The sequence below is a fragment of the Taudactylus pleione genome, unplaced genomic scaffold (assembly GCF_031769625.1).
Source record: "Taudactylus pleione unplaced genomic scaffold, aTauple2 ptg000642l, whole genome shotgun sequence".
In the NCBI taxonomy this organism is placed as follows: domain Eukaryota; kingdom Metazoa; phylum Chordata; class Amphibia; order Anura; family Myobatrachidae; genus Taudactylus; species Taudactylus pleione.
The window spans coordinates 1,235,347-1,254,397 of record NW_028285044.1 but is presented as its reverse complement, the minus strand read 5'-3'; the positions used below and the strand labels follow the sequence as shown (position 1 = coordinate 1,254,397).

General features: G+C 44.1%; 1 protein-coding gene across 1 annotated transcript in view; it reads left to right on the top strand.

Annotated features, from left to right (window-relative positions):
- Positions 1-252: 252 nt before the first annotated feature.
- The window catches only part of BAIAP2L2 (BAR/IMD domain containing adaptor protein 2 like 2), a 110,261-nt gene continuing 91,462 nt past the window's right edge, over positions 253-19,051 (top strand). Inside the window, exons 1-2 of the mRNA XM_088455067.1 lie at positions 253-325; positions 761-836. Of these exons, the coding sequence (XP_088311193.1) occupies positions 275-325; positions 761-836 (127 nt within the window). The 5' untranslated portion in view covers positions 253-274. The remainder of the gene's footprint in view (positions 326-760; positions 837-19,051) is intronic.

The following is a 19,051-nucleotide window of genomic DNA, read 5'->3' as shown; positions in this document are numbered from 1 at the left end:
GTCTTTCATATTACTGGTGTAATGGGTACTAAGACAAAAACTGTCACCCTACAGTGGGAGGAACAGACTGCGCGTCTCTCTCAGCTCTTCCTAGATAATCAAGTGGTGTACCAGAGCCTTGTTAAGCTCTCAGGTGTTCTGTTACCTGCATGATCAGGTATCATTGTACCTGGTGAATTATTAAACCATCCCTCTCTTTTCCTAACCCTGTGATCAACGTCCAAACTCCGCTGGCAGAGATACCCCTCTTCTTGCCGGCTCCAGAAGTACAGCCATGGCTCGGGAAATGGATTCAATTTATACATCCACCATTGCCTCTTATAAGGTGAGCCCATCTGAACACTCACACATCAATTCCTATTGAAATGTAACCTAGACTACCTGCTCTGCCTTATACATGAATGGAAAATGTTTCTGCTTATTGCATTTGGTTGTGTAAGGGATGATGGCATTTCTCAGTTTAACATTTGTTGGTTAAAGTAACAACCCTGATATCAGTAAGGATTAGAAGGTGCACATTTGGCGTTCATTGAAATCCTAGCAGAGACAGAATCCCACGCTCTAGCTGCAAGGTGTGGCAGTTCAGTTCTGTCTGTAGCTATCGCTCTGAATCATATTACTTATTCTGACAGTACAACCATTTTCCACTGTGATATACCACTAGTGAATATATAAGGTAAAATAATGACACTGTTTACATCAATACATAAGATCCCATGCAGTACAGTAAACTCCTACATCAATTTTTTTTTTCTTGCAGAAAATTTTAGGTCAGTTTAACCCAGCTCTGGAGAACCTTGTGTACCTGGGTAATAATTACCTGCGGGCACTAAGCGGTAAGTCTCCCTGTCATTGTCTGATTAATGTCAAACGTTTTGAGTGGGTGCTATAGTTAAGCATTTCTTTCTAACACTGCCTCTTACTTACCCAAATGTATATTGCCATGTCCTTAAGTCTACAAGAATATTTTGCAGCAAGAGACAGAATAATCAGCATTCTATCATATCTGATAAATAAGGTTATGTGTGGTAACGTCCACAATTATAATTCTTTAGATTTACAGCAGAAATGTACATTGGATTGTTGACAGGTATTAATGAAATTTGTACTAGAGACCAACCATAATACAATATATATAATAAGGGAAGTCCGTGAATTGACATGATTTTCCAATGCATAACAAATTATTTATAATATAGTCATGTCATTGACTCTGGAAAGTTTACATGACATTCCACCATTGGTGTCTCCTCCGGGATAAGCAGCCAGTAGTGACTGATCACAACTTGGTTCATGGTTCTTTCTAAAAAGTACAGAGGGCCTGATTCATTACGGATCGCAAATTCGCAATAATGCGTATGCTCGCAGTTCAACTGTGATAGTATGCTAATCCATTATAATCTCAATGCAAACTCGGCACTGCATAAGAACGCCCACTTTACATTGCACCTATCTGTAATACTTAGCAGAATAGTGAAACCATCGGTACAATCGAGTACCATTGCAGCCTCATGCACACTTGCACAAGCCCTGACGTTACTCAGAAATTGCTAACAACCACGCACGCTATGAGACCTCACACTGCGTATGGTAGCGCAGTGGATAACTTATGCATGCCTCTGCAATGGCCTGCGTTTCCCCGACCCCCCCCCATCACCATCCACAAACGGTGCTTCCTGTAAATCACTCTGCGATGGGTAGCGTAGTCACTGTGATCCCAGTCCTCATCGCAGCGGCTGGGTTGCACACGCGCACTGTGATTCAAATGCATGCGCAGTGCAAAACAATTGTCCGATTGTGTGCGTATTCGATGTTGCGTACGGTAGTGAATCGGGCCCTGAGTTGGATTTGGAAGGGCCCACCAGGAAATGTACTTATAACTACTTAGTTCATTTCAAAATGACAAATTACATGTAAAAGGTCTATTGTATTGTATACAGATAATTTATATATACTGTACAATATTACATATAGTATGAAGGGGACATATTTCAGGCATAACAGTAACAATATCTGTTTCTAATAAATTGCACAAGCACAGCAGGAAAGTGATGCACCAGCATAAAATGCACAAGCACAGCAGGAAAGTGGTGCACCAGCATAAAATGCACAAGCACAGCAGGAAAGTGGTGCACCAGCATAAAATGCACAAGCACAGCAGGAAAGTGGTGCACCAGCATAAAATGCACAAGCACAGCAGGAAAGTGGTGCACCAGCATAAAATGCACAAGCCCAGCAGGAAAGTGGTGCACCAGCATAAAATGCACAAGACTGGCCAACTGGTTTCATCTTTGAAATGAAACATCAGCAGTTTTCCACTATAACATAATGTAAGATACAATTTGAACTTTATAGTTGTACAAACTGAACAATTTCTCCAGATACATGATACACAGTTTTCTATATATAGTCTTGGAATTTAGGGTGGTTCAGATAAGTTTTATTTCCATCGTTGGAGCACACTGTTTAAAATATATTAAATATATATTTTCTAGGTGTTGCAGCCCACTGCCCGGCAGCAATTATTTACTAGACACCTTGGCACGTCTCCTGCATTGCTCCATGTGCCTTGGTTCACATAATGGGAACTCCGACCGGCCCTGGCTCTGGGCTAGAGTACAATGCAATATTGTGACCCAACAAAAAAGTGTGTCATTTTAGTGGCACATATCTTCACATACATCCAACATCAAGATACACTTAAAATTTGATAATGGTTACTGTAGGGCCAGATTAACAATGGGGTGGATGAGACAACAACCCCAGGCTAAAAATAGGCCCATCAGCATGACCAGGGCTTAAAGTGGTCCAGGAGAGGTGGTGGAACTCATCTCTCCTGCCGCCTACTCCCCCTCCCCCCCGCCACGCTAGTCTGACAGGCCAAAACAAGTGTGAAAACTGTTCTTTACACACACATACACACACACAACACACGCATACACACTGTTGTGTATAGGAAATGGTAAAGTGAATGGCTGGGGGCTATGACAGTGTGAAATACATATATATAGATCACTTACAAAGTGGCTCTCTGTCTGTGGGACTTCTGTGCAGGGACTTGGTGGAGGGGGAACTAGTTCCACCTACCATTAGAGGTGACGGAACTCTCTTCCACCCCGTTCCTGTCCACTTTAACCCCTGAGCATGACATATGATATCTAGCTGCCTAACTGGCCACACGGCTGTCAATAAACCATGAGGATCAACATTTTATTTATATTTTCCTCAATAAATTATGCAATTTTTCTTATTTCATGTGTTTAGGCAGATATTGGGGCTAATAGTATAAAATTTGTCCACACCCTCAGCACTGTCCACACCCACACATCTCCTCTGCTTCTCACAATAGGCCTGTGATCAGTTTTAGACCGAGGCCTCTGTGGCACTTTGGGGGAGATTTAAACACTTAACTGACGAATTCTTTTTCCAAAAACCGCTCCAAAATTGTCGGTTTATTTTATGATTTTTTTTAATACCCAGTATACCATAAAAATAGCAATTTTTATGTTATACTGTAGTGATGGCCATTGACAGCAGTACCATTGATGGTTCAACCATCGTTAGAAACCATCAATTGTTTAGCGATTGGGCAAGATCTGTGTAGACAACAATTGTCGATGCTTCCTAAACATCGATTGATGACTACCATCGATGGTGCAACATTGATGGCCACCAGCAATGGCAAACCACTTGTTTTCAGTCAGACCATCGATGTTTGCAAACCATCGATGGTTGGATGACATCCCTAAACAGAGGCTCTGCGATATCTATCGAACATATATATATATATATATATATATAAAACATATATGTGTATATATATATATATATATACATATATATATATATAGAACATATATATATGTATACATATGCATATATATATATATATATATATATATATATATTTTATTATGGCCAGGCCCCTTATAAAAGTGGGCATTATGGGGGAGGAGGAGCAGCTGAGGCTGGAGGGAGTGGCCCGGATACCTAGAACAGCGGCGGCTACCAGAGCCGCCGCTGCAGTCTATACACAGCCAGTGATCACTGTGTGATCACTGCCGGAGCCGCAGCGGGAGGGTGTCCCACTGGCGGCCCGGACCCATAGCACAGCGGCGGCTACCAGAGCCGCCGCTGCTGCTTCTACTCAGCCGGTGATCACTATGTGATCACTGCTGTGCCGGAGCCACAGCGGGAGGGTGTCCCGCTGGCGGCCCGGCTACTCAGCAGCAGCGGCGGCGGCTACCAGAGCCGCACTGCTGCTGCTTCTACACAGTGATCACGCTGATCACTGTGTGTTCCCGGAGCCGCAGCGGAAGGGTGTTCCGCTGGCAGCTCCGATACATAGCAGCAGCGGCGGCTACCAGAGCCGCCGCTGCTGCTTCTCACTGAAGGGGGTGGGGCCGGCCGGGCTGCCCGATCACTGCTGGCCACAGTGATCGGGTCACAGCAGCAGCCGGGGCTACATGAGCCCTGGCTGCTTCCTCTATTGAAGTACGCCGAAAGGGGGGTGCCGACGGTGCCCAATCACTGTGGCCAGCAGTGATCGGGACACAAAGGAGGGGGAGCCGCGGGTGTAGAGGGACCAGAAGGTCCCTCTGATATAGGCGGCAGTGGGAAGATTAACTTCCCGTAGCCGCCTAGTGGCCATTCCTGACTGGTCGTATCAGATACGACCATGTCAGGGAAAGCCCAGCCTGGTGTGGTCGTATCTGATACGACCATGCCAGGCAAGTGGTTAATAAAGCTTGGAGAGAGATAAAATTGTGAGAGATGCAGCACCAACCAATCAGCTCCTAACTGTCATTTTTCAAAAGTAGGTTGCTATGGGCAACTTCTCCCCTTGTCTACTTCTCCACGTTTTTCACTGCTTGATACATAAACCCCACAGCCTGTAAAGTGACAGTTAGGAGCAGATTGGTTGGTGCTTTATCTCTCACAATTGTATCTATCTCCATGCTTTATTAAATCTCCCCCTTAATATGGCCCTGGGTTAATGGCATAAGAGGTCAAAAATATAGTAAAAAAAATTTGACACAGTAGCCCACTTTTAAAAATTGAAATCAGAACCTACAGCTTGTGGTGATTATTATTAAGGTGCTGGGACAAAGCTATGCTAGGTTGAGCTGATCACACACTATAACAGGGAGAGCCACAGGCTGGGGTCTCCCTGTCACATTGCTAACCAGCTCCAGTCTGCCTTTTCATTAAGCCCACAAAAGTGACCTTCGGGGATAACTATCTGAATAGTACTCAAGCGCAATCGAGTGCCAAAGTGCCAGCTTGGAGAAATGTGTTGACTTTTCTTGGCCCCTTTGGGAATTCACCTTAGGGAATTCCTGGAGGGTGGGCTGGTGGGTACGTCCCAGTAACTATAATTCCCAGTATAACTATAATTCCTGGAGGGTGGGCTGGTAACTATACGTCCCAGTTTCATACAGGAATTGGGGTCTGTGCCCCAGCATCCCAATAATAGTCTTCAGGATGCCCAAATGTACAGGTTTTATCCTGCGCCCAATAACAGTACACCTAGCCTTAACCTGGAAGTTACCTGCATTCTCCCAAAGACACGCAGCCAGGGGCAGATTGATTTAACTTACGACTGCTGCTAACTAATAATGAATATATGTGCCCTCTCTGTCCTTCCATGGACACCGCAACAGTCTCCAGCGGCAGTCTGACTACAGGATCCAGTCACATGCCTCCAGTAAGGGAGAGCAGTGTGCAGGGTCTGGATCCACCAGCGGCACCACTACTCCAACCTACCAACCAGAGATACTAAACTGTGGACCAACCAATACTTGTGAGCACACCAGCTCCAGTACCGTGGACAATACTCGTCAGGCACCTGTGAATATGGACTTGCCATAATCCACCGTCTCCCATATCATTTTTGTTATTGTTAACGATACATATCAACATATTAATACATTGTAAGAATGTGTCACAGATGAATTTTTTTAAATAGAGCAACCCTAGGGGGGAGGGGAAAACACTGGGCCGGGGTGTATTAACCTATAGTCGGGCCCCTTCGGCACTTCAGTCTTTCACCCCACCAAAAGATGAAATTAAGTAGAGTGTATGGTATCTAAGGCTATAATGGAGAGACTTGCTTTAGTATTAACTATAAAGAGAGTTTCTGTTTATTTGATTGCTAAAAATGGAGACAGTGCTCTAGACAATTCCAATAAAATGTACATTAAATTATCAATAATGTCCAGTGTTGTCAGAGAGGTTGTTGGTGAGATAAGCTGGCTCCTTTAGGGTGTTCCATATTCCAAATAGTGGTGATATTTCCCTCTGGCGTGTCTGTAGTGTAACGTCTACTGACAGTGTAGTCACACACTGGGAACAGAATGTATATGATGATGCTTGCTGGGGGGGTCTCTTCCCGTGTGTTGTGCACACCATAAGTCTCCCTCACCCTGAAGGTAGTTGTCAGGGTTTTGCATGTCCTACTGTGTGTCTGTCATGGCGGTTTTCCCACACTATGCACTTACCAGTAGGCTGAAGCATCCGTCCTGATGGAGGTGTAACAACCCTGGCTCTAGTGCGCTATTGGTCCACCATATCCCCCCTTCATTGTCTCAAATCAAACCTTAGCTGACTTCTCCATGCACAGCCCCTAGGCTTCAGCCAAGTTAGCATTCTGAATAATACGGCACTGACACTGGAGTACAATTAAATTTTTGACATTATACCACGTGGGGTGGGGTGGAGTGGGGCAAGGATGATGTGATTCACCGTGAATTGCATCATCGGGCCCCAAGACACCCTCTTCACTGGGAAAGTGGTCGGGATCGTATAGGCTAGTCTACTCTTCCAGGAGTCTTGATGAGCTCCCCAATATTCTGGAGTCTCCTGGGCAGGCAGGAAAGCACTGACAGCCCAGGCCATGTGGAATCTGCAGGTATACACAGAAAACTAATAGTAAAAAAAACCCTCTATTCCCTCTTCGCCATCTATATTGCATTTCTAAATCCTTAGTGACCTGCCTTTCTTCCATCCTGAAGTAACCCTTGGATTAATTTGTGCTGGAGCCATGACAAACATGCATGACATGGACCTGTCAGTGAGTTGCCAATCAGACCAGCTTCATTTCAGTGGCTGGAGAGTGAATAAACATAACTGACTGGTACATGTAGACCTATGTCTATATATGTATACCCTTACGGTAAATCAGTACCACTTGCTCAACCTGGTCTGCTTCTCCAGGTGTAGAAAGAGTCATTCCTAAGGCACAATTAAATCTGCCTAGTACAAAGTGTAAACATTTCACAAACCAATTCTAAATAAGTCCCATTGAGCTGTTTTCTGTCTTGTAGTGAATAGTAACTGCCAATGTAGGAGGGGGGTGCCATAGGTACTCTCACTCAGGGCCTGCGTCACTATATACCCTGCCCACCTGCATTGTGCTCACAGCATATGATCCTGATTGGGTATATTTATTAAAGTATATTTGCAAGATTTAAGAAGGAGGGACCACAGCAGATATCCCCAACCACAAAGCACCCTCCAGCTGGGCTGTCGGATTTACCTTTGCATTTCGGATCTTGTCCCCGGTCGCTAACTTCAGATGGTGCTAGCTCATTGTAGCCTATATGCTACTGTACCGCATATTCTTTAGGAGAGGGATCATCCAGATCCCTCTCCATCTGCCTTTAATAATGCATGTGCAGGCTGACGACTACGCATTCATGTGTATGTGTGGAGAACCCGAATCCATAAGCAGAGTGTTAGCATAAGTGATCATAATAGCCCATGTCCCAGCAAGAGCTATTTACTAAATTTGCGTGAAAAATTTTACTTTGTGAATTTAGGCAATATTATCTTATCTCATCCACGTTTAAAAAGCAGGATATGTTAAATAGCCCTTCAGTGTTAGACTGGGAGTGTGACACTGCACTGTGACATCAATAGCCAGAGCATATTCCCTGTCTATTACTGACACTGAGGGGCAGCAGCGTTATGTGTCATTCCCCCTCCTCTGCTGGCTGCTCTACAAAATTAGAAAGAGGAGGTGAGAGCCGGCCGAAAGATTTAACATAATTAGACACACTGGGCCTGATTCAGAGCCGTACGCTATTTGCGGACGCTCGTTCAGAAAAAGGGGCTGGCTATTTAAATTAAGCGCTCACTCTTTGCGGTCTGTTGACGCCTCTATGTGTGAACGAGCGAACGAAACATGCGCTCACTATTTTTGAAAAAACGCCCCCTGGCCGCTCGCATCATACGTCATCTCCGCTAATTATTTGATTAATCGAGTACGCCGAAAGGCGTCTGAACTGCTCGCAGTGCTTGTGGTAGCATTTTCCTACCGCAATCATGCGAGCAGTTCAGGCTAAAAGACAACCAAGTGACGTGGTCAATGACGCTGCTTTGTTAATTATGCACACCCTTAAATCGGCCGTTTTGACCGTTTGGCACGCCTGCGTTCCGATCTCTACTCCCCGTTTTCAAGCACCTTCCCCTGTTACCACCCACAAACGCCTCATCCTGTCACTCAAATTAGCAGGCATTCGCTATTTTGCGAGCACATGATTTTCGACCACTCTGACTAGTTCGCGCATGCGTACTACAACCCATACGCATGCGCAGATGTGCGAACATCGCTCGGAGCGAACGAGCGGCCGCTTACGAACGGCTCTGAATCAGGCCCACAGCCCTCTTCCCCATTGTCAGCCAGTGAGAAAGGAGAGTAGTGTTTTATATCCTTGGGGGGTACTGCACAAAGCAGAAGGTTCTGGATAGTACAGGGATTTTGCAACTTGAATGGCTGTCTCCCTAACATACTGTACTAGGAAAGTCAAGACAATACAGTTCACCATCCTCTACAGTACACTGTGGCAACATATTTTGAAGTGGAAATTGGGCTACTTACTAAGTTTAATAACCCATATGGGAGACCCAAGTAGACTGGGGCTGCAGCCTGTTTTACTATTGCATGTTTTTCATTTACTAAAATATATTAGGATTTTTTAATGTCTACTTACTATTTATTTTCTTTTAATTTGTTTCTTAACTGTCCTTTCCTAACATTTGATCCTTGATGCACAGTATATGTATTTACTTATTCTTTTCTTGCACATAGCACTATGCAATGATAGTGTGAAGCAAAACCAAAATCTTGATATACAAGACATGTCCGGTTACACAAAGCCTAATGTATACTGCTCCCTTTGTGGCTCATGTAGAGTTGGACGTATGTGTGATTTATATGTGTACTGTGCATTTGCACCAAAAGAGACAGTTTGCAGATTTTGGTGCATCTTACACTACTTTGTTTATGTACTGTAATATTGTCTAAGGTAGACCTGGGTGCAAATAACACTTCCAGGATCTGTAAATCTTGTGGGTTCTGGTGCTACTTTATGCGCTGGCCAGCCACTTCTGATTGGCTGATTGTGTATTCGCTCCTGTCAGAATACCGAGTTGATAATTGCTCTTGTACACCATTTCACAGATCCATCCTGACACGGGCAAATGTTTATAGCAAGCAGCTATAAACATTAGTAAAGGTACAATACATGTATTATACAGCACAAGGAGTAATAGTGTAATACAGTAGCAAATTTACAAGTTAAACAATTGGCAGTTATGTTACCAGGCACAGAATATATTCAACCACCTAACAGTTCCAATATCAGATTTAGAGATAACAAAGCAAATACCGATACCTGTTTTGTGCAAGCGTGCTTCCTATGTGGTATAGAACGGCTACCAATCATCCCACTCTTGTGGGTACACCGCACTCACCAATCTATGATTTTCTCCCCATAGAGCATAAGATGCAGGGAATACCTCCTATTATGGATACTTGGATTACAATGATGGTGCAAGAATAATCGTGTCCTTCTAAAACCTGGTAGAAGCCAAAATGTCAACACCAATTCCCTTCCAATGTAGCCCATGCTGACGTCTCTCTCTTACTGTATTTATCAACTGTCAAATTCCCATGGGGAAGGTAACACCCTAGTGCAGAGTTTCCCAAATTCTTTCATTAAGGCACCCTAACAGTCTAGGCTTTAGGAATATCCATAAATACAATGGAATAGCAGCGCTGATAAGATTGAGATACAATTTAATAATAAAAAAATAATAATAATAAAAAATATATATATATATATATATACAGTCAGGTCCATAAATATTGGGAAATTGACTGAATTTTCATATTTTGGCCTCTATTCACCACCACAATGGCTTTGAAATGAAACAAACAAGATGTGATTTAACTGCAGACTTTCAGATTTAATTTGAGGGTAATTACATCCAAATCAGGTGAATGGTGTAGGAATTACAACGGTTTCTATACGTGCCTCCCACTTTTTAAGGGGCCTAAAGTAATGGGACAAACTAAACAATCCTAAATCTAACTTTCACTTTTTAATACTTTGTTGCAAATCCTTTGCAGGCAATTACAGCCTGAAGTCTGGAACGCATAGACATCACCAGATGCTGGGTTTCATCCCTGGTGATGCTCTGCCAGGCCTCTACTGCAAATGTCTTCAGTTCCTGCTTGTTCTTAGGGCATTTTCCCTTAAGTTTTGTCTTCATCAAGTGAAATGCATGCTCAATCAGATTCAGGTCAGGGGATTGACTTGGCCATTGCATAACATTCCACTTTTTAGCCTTAAAAAACTCTTTGGTTGCTTTTGCAGTATGCTTCGGGTCATTGTCCATCTGCACTGTGAAGCGCCGTCCAATGAGTTCTGAAGCATTTGACTGAATATGAGCATATAATATTGCCCGAAACACTTCAGAATTCATTCTGCTGCTTTTGTCAGCAGTCATATCATCAATAAATACAAGGGAACCAGTTCCATTGGCAGCCATACATGCCCACGCTATGACACTAACACCACCATGCTTCACTGATGAGGTGGTATGTTTTGGATCATGAGCAGTTCCTTTCCTTCTCTTCTCTTCCCATCACTCTGGTACAAGTTGATCTTTGTCTCATCTGTCCATAGGATGTTGTTCCAGAACTGTAATGGCTTTTTTAGATGTTGTTGGCAAACTCTAATCTGTTTTTGTGGCTCACCAATGGTTTGCATCTTGTGGTGAACCCTCTATATTCACTCTTGTGAAGTCTTCTCTTGATTGTTGACTTTGACACATATACATCTACCTCCTGGAGAGTGTTCTTGATTTGGCCAACTGTTGTGAAGGGGTTTTTCTTCACCAGGGAAATAATTCTTCTGTCATCCACCACAGTTGTTTTCCGTGGTCTTCCGGGTCTTTTGGTGTTGCTGAGCTCTCCGGTGCGTTCTTTCTTTTAAGAATATTCCAAACAGTTGATTTGGCCACACCTAATGTTTTTGCTATCTCTCTGATGGGTTTGTTTTGATTTTTCAGCCTAATGATGGCTTGCTTCACTGATAGTGACAGCTCTTTGGATCTCATATTGAGAGTTGACAGCAACTGATTCCAAATGCAAATGTCACACCTAGGATCAACTCCAGACCTTTTACCTGCTTAATTGATAATGAAATAATGAGGGAATAGCCCACACCTGTCCATGAAATCGCTTTTGAGTTGATAGTCCCATTACTTTTGGCCCCTTAAAAAGTGGGAGGCACATTTTGAAACTGTTGTAATTCCTACACCGTTCACCCGATTTGGATGTAATTACCCTCAAATTAAATCTGAAAGTCTGCAGTTAAAGCACATCTTGTTTGTTTCATTTCAAAACCATTGTGGTGGTGAATAGAGGCCAAAATCTGAAAATTCTGTCAATGTCCCAATATTTATGGACCTGACTGTGTGTATATATATATATATATATATATATATATATATATTGTGACACATTTAGGTTAGGGGGTCCCTCTCCTGGGTAGAGGACTCCTTCCTTACACACACACAGCAGCAGGGAAGCAGCACACCAGTCTGGATGCAAGTACAAGCTGGTCGGCGCCAGTCTTTATTGTACAATGTCAGAAATAACATAAAGAAAACATAAACATAAATCCTAGCCCTGTAGGGGCACTAGCTTCACAGGTAGTTCCCTCACTACCAGAACCTGGCAGGGCCTAATACCCTCGCCAGCAACAAAGGCACAGCACAACACTCACAGTTAGGTTTTCAAGTGTCTCTGAGCAAACTCCCTGTCTGCTCTCCCAGGTGAGACAATCAGCCCTCAACACACTAGGCTTATATTGGCCACTCTCAGGTGGAAACCCTAACAAGCCTGTTACCAGGCTAAGAGAACCATAACCTGGAGTGGCCGTGGGTGGAGCCCTCCCTCTCCTCTCACCCACAACCCCCAGGTCCCAAACCGGCTTTTCAAAAAGCCGAGACTCAAGCCTACTACACTGCAGACTTTCTCCTGGAGGTTTAAAACACATAAGACAGGAATCTGGGACAAATGTACCTGCCACAGACCACTTTACCAATGATCCTATCACATATCCCCCCCCTTTGTTTCGACCTGTGGGGCGGAACAACTGAAGCCCCCAAACAATGAACGCGTGACAACGCGTCTGCATTGGCCAGCTGGCTTCCTGGCCTGTGTTCCACTGAAAATTTAAAAGTTTGTAACGCCAAGAACCATCTCATAATTCTCGTATTACTGTCTTTATTTTCGGACATCCACTTCAAAGGGGCATGGTCAGTGATCAATTTGAACTTTCTTCCAACCAAGTAGTACCTGAGAGCCTCTAACGCCCACTTTATGGCCAACGCCTCCTTCTCCACTGTGGCATAGTTTCTCTCATGTACATTCAACTTTCTGCTTAGATAGAAAATAGGGTGTTCCTCACCCTCCTTGTTCTGGGACAGGACCGCTCCTATACCTACTTCTGATGCATCGGTTTGTACTATGAATTCCCTGTCAAAATTAGGAGTCATCAGGACTGGTTGGGAACACAACGCTACTTTCAACTCCTGAAAAGCTTTCTCTGCCTCAGGACTCCATTCTACCATGACTTTTTGTTTGCCTTTCGTCAGGTCAGTCAGTGGGACTGCCATGGTGGCAAAGTTGGGTATAAACCTCCTGTAGTACCCCGTAATTCCCAAGAAGGCTCTCACCTGCTTCTTATTCAGAGGCCATGGCCAGTTTTGTATGGCATCAACTTTATTGAGCTGAGGCTTTATCAGGCCTCTGCCAATGGTGTATCCCAGATATTTTACTTCCTCCATGCCTAGACAACACTTTTTTGGGTTAGCTGTCAAACCTGCCTTATAGATGGAGTCCAAAACTGCTTGTACCCTGGGTAAGTGAGACTGCCATTCAGGACTATGAATGACCACGTCATCCAGATAAGCAGCCGCATACCGTCTATGGGGCCTTAGAATCCTGTACATCATTCTTTGGAAGGTAGCAGGTGCCCCATGTAGCCCGAAGGGCAACATCTTGTACTGAAACAAGCCCTCTGGCGCTGAAAAAGCTGTCTTTTGTTTGGCGCTCTAGGTTAACGGTACTTGCCAATACCCTTTGGTTAGGTCAAGAGTGGTTAAATACCTTGCCGTCCCTAGTCTCTCAATCAATTCATCCACTCTTGGCATCGGGTAGGCATTGAATTTTGAAACACTGTTCAACTTTCGGAAGTCATTGCAGAAACGCACACTCCCGTCGGGCTTTGGAATCAACACAATGGGACTTGACCATTCACTATGTGATTCTTCAATAACCCGTAACTCTAGCATATTTTTAATTTCTTTCGACACCGATTCTCTTTGTGCTTCTGGCAACCTATAGGGCTTTAGATTAACTTTAACCCCTGGGTCAGTGATGATGTCATGTTTAATGACCAAGGTTTTCCCAGGTACGTCAGAGAACAGCACCCTATTTCTGATCAGAAACTCCTTGACCTCTTGTTGTTGAATTGCCGACAGGGTTTTTGCCACTGTCACTTCGGGAACTAAGGGCCCTGGATTTACTGGAGGGGCTCGGACGGCCGACAGTGCCGTTCTATCTTTCCAGGGCTTTAACAGATTTATATGGTATATCTGTTCCGGCTTTCTTTTCCCCGGCTGGTAAACTTTGTAATTGACCTGTCCCACTCTTTCTAAGATTTCAAAGGGCCCTTGCCATTTAGCCAAAAGTTTATTTTTCACAGTGGGAACCAATACTAACACTCTGTCCCCAGGAGCAAAGCTGCGTAACCGAGCATTGTGGTTGTATACCCTCTGCTGTGCCTGTTGAGCCTGTTCCAGGTGCTTTCTCACTATCGGCACTACCGCAGCAATTCTCTCCTGCATTTGAGAAACATACTCGATCATGGTTTTGTAAGGACTAGACTGCGCCTCCCATGTCTCTTTGGCAATGTCTAGTAACCCCCTTGGGTGTCTCCCATACAACAAGTCGAAGGGTGAAAACCCGGTGGAGGACTGGGGAACTTCTCTTATGGCCAACAATAAATACGGCAATAAGTAATCCCAATCCCTACCATCCTTGTCGACCCCTTTCCTAAGCATGTGTTTTAACGTCTTGTTAAACCTCTCGACCAGCCCATCGGTTTGGGGGTGATAAACCGAAGTTCTTAACTGTTCAATTTTGAACAGGCGACATAACTCTTTCATGACTTTTGACATAAACGGTGTACCCTGGTCAGTTAGTATCTCCTTGGGTATACCCAGCCTGCTAAAGACATGAACTAGCTCTCTGGCAATGGTCTTGGTTGATGTATTGCGCAACGGGATCGCTTCCAGGTACCTGGTAGCGTAATCCATTATGACCAGAATATACTGGTGTCCCCTGGCAGACTTCATTAAGGGTCCAACCAAATCCATCGCTATTCTTTCAAACGGCACCTCTATAATAGGCAATGGAACTAGTGGACCCTTAAAATGTGGCCTAGGAGCATGATACTGACACTCAGGGCAGGATGCGCAAAAGTCAGACACCTCTTTATGAAGCCCGGGCCAGAAAAACCTCTGCATTATTTGCTCAGTGGTTTTCTCTACACCTAGATGGCCTGGCGTTATATGACCATGGGCCAGATCGAACACTGTTCTTCTGTAGGCTTTGGGAACTATTAGTTGTTCCACAATATCTTCCCCTTCTTAGTCACCTGATATAACAAATCCTGACACATTGCCATGTGGGGATAGGACAAAGTACTATCAGGGTCTACGGGTTTACCATCAACTACTTTTACATTCTCCCTGGCTTTTACCAAAGTAGGGTCATTCAACTGCTCCACGGCAAAGACCTCTCTTCTGACCTCTAAATCAGGCAGACGATAACTTGGCCCAACAACACTTCCCACCTCAATGGGAGGCACATCAGTTGGCGGGCCACCGTCACGTTCCGCATTCTCTAGTTCGCCAATCATAGTAGAAAAAGGGAATAACTCTGACTCAGAAGAAACTCCCTCCTCCACTACATCGACAACCTTCCCAAATGGATCGGGGTTGTTCACCTCTGGAAAAAAACGGCTTTCCCACAACTTCCAGAAGTGAGCAAAGTCTCTCCCCAATATTGCATCATACACCAGACCATGCACCAAACCCACAGAAACTATAGCAGAGCCACATGGTGTCTCGATGTTCACCTCGGCCGTAACATAATATCGAGTATCCCCATGTATGCAGGTCACACCAACAGTTTTCCCTGTATGCCTCAAGGGGTTCACCAGCTCAGCTTTTATAAGTGTCACCAAGCTACCAGAGTCTAACAGTGCCTCTACTCGGTTGCCATCTACAGTGAGTACACACATGTGCTTATCAGTCTCAGCCTGCCGGTCAGACGTACAGGCTGTCTGTGCAAAGAAAGACCCCCTGCGGTAGACATGAGCAGTATCACATTGCATAGGTTCAGTTGTAAGTGAACAATTAGCGGCAATATGGCCGAAGCCACCACATCAGAAACACTGAGTCATATTAATGTCTAGTCGTTTACGGGGCAAGAACCTTCCTGGCCTGGCAGGCCTGTCTCCAGGTTCAACACCCTCAGTCTTAGGTACATTCCACCGCCCAGCACCCTTCTCCCCTGGAACAGTCTTACCAGTGTCTGTGGGAGTTCGCCGGTGCGCCATCGGGGCTCGGTGGGGCATACTCATCAGCTCCTCAGCCGCCACGTACCTCTCCACCAGCTCGACCAACTGGTCCGCGGACTTAGGGTCTGCATGGCTCACCCACTTGCGCAGAGTCACAGGTAATGTTCGCAGGTACCGGTCCATCACGACCCTTTCCACGATCTGTGGTCCCGTCAGCGTCTCGGGCTGTAGCCATTTTGAGGACAGATGGACGAGGTCATGCATCTGTGAACGTGGAGGCTTGTCCCTATGGAACTCCCAGCGGTGGACCCGTTGGGCACGAACAAAGGTGGTGACTCCCAAGCGAGTTAGGATCTCCTGTTTTAGTTTTTTATAGTCCTTGGCATCAGCCAAGCATAAGTCGAAATATGCTTTTTGTGGCTCCCCAGACAAAAAAGGTGCCACCAGACTTGCTCACTGCTCCTTGGGCCAACTCTCCCTTTCGGCCGTTCTTTCAAATCCGGCGAGATAGGCCTCCACATCATCGCCTGAAGTCATCTTTTGAAGGAAGTGACTGGCTCGTACGGAGTGAGTGGGGGTGGGAGGACCAGTAGCAACATCTCTGGGCCGGGCGACCAGGTGCTGTACCACCTCTCTTATGGCCTGGCTGTTTTCCGCTAAGGCTTGGTGGGTTTCCTCAATGGAGACCTGTTGAAGTCTGTTAGTCTCCTGCTGAGCTGCTGTAGCCTCCTGCTGAGCCCTGGTAGATTCCTGCTGTGCTGCTGTAGCTTGGAGCAAGGCCTTAATAATGACCACTGTCTGTGTTATCATGTTGTGAATTTGATACAATTTATCAAGTTTCTACATCGGAGTGCCGCCTATTTTCTTCCATTGGGACTTTTACAGCTCCGGGGGGGATACTTTGTCTATATATATATATATATATATATATAGATATATATATATATATATAGATATAGATATAGATATATAAAATGAAGAACAATAAAAACTCAGTACTGAGAAATCAAAGAAATCATGAAATGACCGTATATAAAAATAAAATTCAGTTATAAAGGCATATAGCTTGTAACCCTGTAGGCACTAAATAAGTCAACATGGCAATTGAGCCTGCACCATAGTTCCACGTCATGTGGGGTAGAACAATCCAGTGGTGATATATGTATATTACCAGCCTGTAGTTACGATAATGAGTACTAGTAATTAGCGATGGTCTTCATGGATGATAGGGTCCAACCCATATAGATGAAGTCTCGTGGTTACTAGGTACTGGAAGGTAGTGAAAAGTCCCAAATCCAAATGGTGCTCCCAAAGGGTAAAAAGGTGCTGTAGTCCAAAAGTGATAAGTGCCAATTGACAGGGTAATGTCACCAACATGTTTCGCTGCACAGGGGCAGCTTTTTTAAGGTGTCTGTATGCCTGTTTAGCAGCTTTTATATAGTGCCTTTCATTTGCAGCAATAGATCTCAGGTGCGATCAGTTAGGATCAATAAACTTGGAAGTAAATACATTTATAAAACATACTCGTATATAGATAAGTAGATGCTAGGAGGCAAACCTATTCAATAGTAACACCAAATTGGGGAATAGAAAGAAACTTTACTCACTGTATTAAGAAGCCACAGGTCCAATCGTAATAATGGGCGGGCCCTTAGTAGTTTGTTTACTGCTAGCTCATTATTCATTGGTTACATTAGAACACGTGGTCGGACCACTACTAGAGGATGAAGCGCGGCGTCAGCTAGCGTCGCGCTCCAAACCTCACATCAGGCCCATGCAGTGTGTGTCACGTGTCTAGGTCCCCTCCCATGTAGACATGTGACAGACTCTGTAGCCTAGGAAGCCCGCACTCCATTGTTCATTGGTCACGGTAGTCACGTGACCAGAGAGTGGCTGGATAATGGGGCGTGGTGTCAACTTACTCCGCGCTCCAAGCCTCCCATCAGACCCAACTGTCTGTGGATTATCATAGAGTGTGTCACGTGTCTTGATCCCTTTTTATATAGACACGTGACAAATGTTGTTGCTATGGAAAACAATACTCTGTTAATGTAAAAAAATATATAAATAAATAAAATCAAGGCAGGTGGAGCCAACGGGAGCCTAAATATATAATAAGCACTGATTTTTAACAATGTTGCTATTGTAGTCAACAAATGGTGACCACAATAGATAAAGGAAAAGAACTATTACTGGATCTAAAACAACTGGTAAGATGCATGCAGATGTAAGTCTGGTGTTATAATAGCAGATCAGCTTTTGCCCTTCTGCTCCACGGGAGATTTCTGTCCTCCCTGAGCTCGCCTTAGGACACCTGCGTTACGGTTTGACAGGTGTACCGCCCCAGTCAAACTCCCCACCTGCCACATAATAACAAAATAACTAACATTCCATTAGTAATGACCACTGTGACTATAGAGCAAACATAAAAATAATAGCTGATTAATTTACATATAGAAATAGAGAAAAGAGGAGAAAAACTGACATGACAATGTCAGTATGACAGGTGGTCAACAAATTAAGATGGTAATGTACATGAATAAACATGGTGAGGGTGGTAAAGAGATGGAAGACATTAGACCACCAATCATTTATCTCTAAAACTAAAATAGAAATAGAAAACGAACCAATGATGGCATAAAAAAAGGAAAATAATACAATTAAATAAAAAAGGAAAAGTGGAAAATAGAACAAAAACCATGATATATAAATAGGAAAACTACACATATAAGGAACCAACTTATCCAACTAATTTGATAGTCAAACATGAACTGATATATCTATTGACCTATATTAGAGGGAATACACTGATTATTGATCATGCATATACAGTAGGATTGATAAGATTTAGGAAATGAAGGGGACTTGGGGAAAGGGAATGTATGGATCTATAATAGTGGAAAACATATATCACTAAGACAAACCAAGTTATAATATAACATTCAATTTCAAAGCCTCATTTAGTCCACTGGGGTTCAGTGAATTAAGTTGGAGTGTCCAATAAATCTCTTGTTGGCATAATTTCCTAAATCTATCTCCCACACGTATAGTTGGAGGGATATGTTCCAGGCCGATTATTGTCAGAGAGCTGGGATCGCTCCCATGTT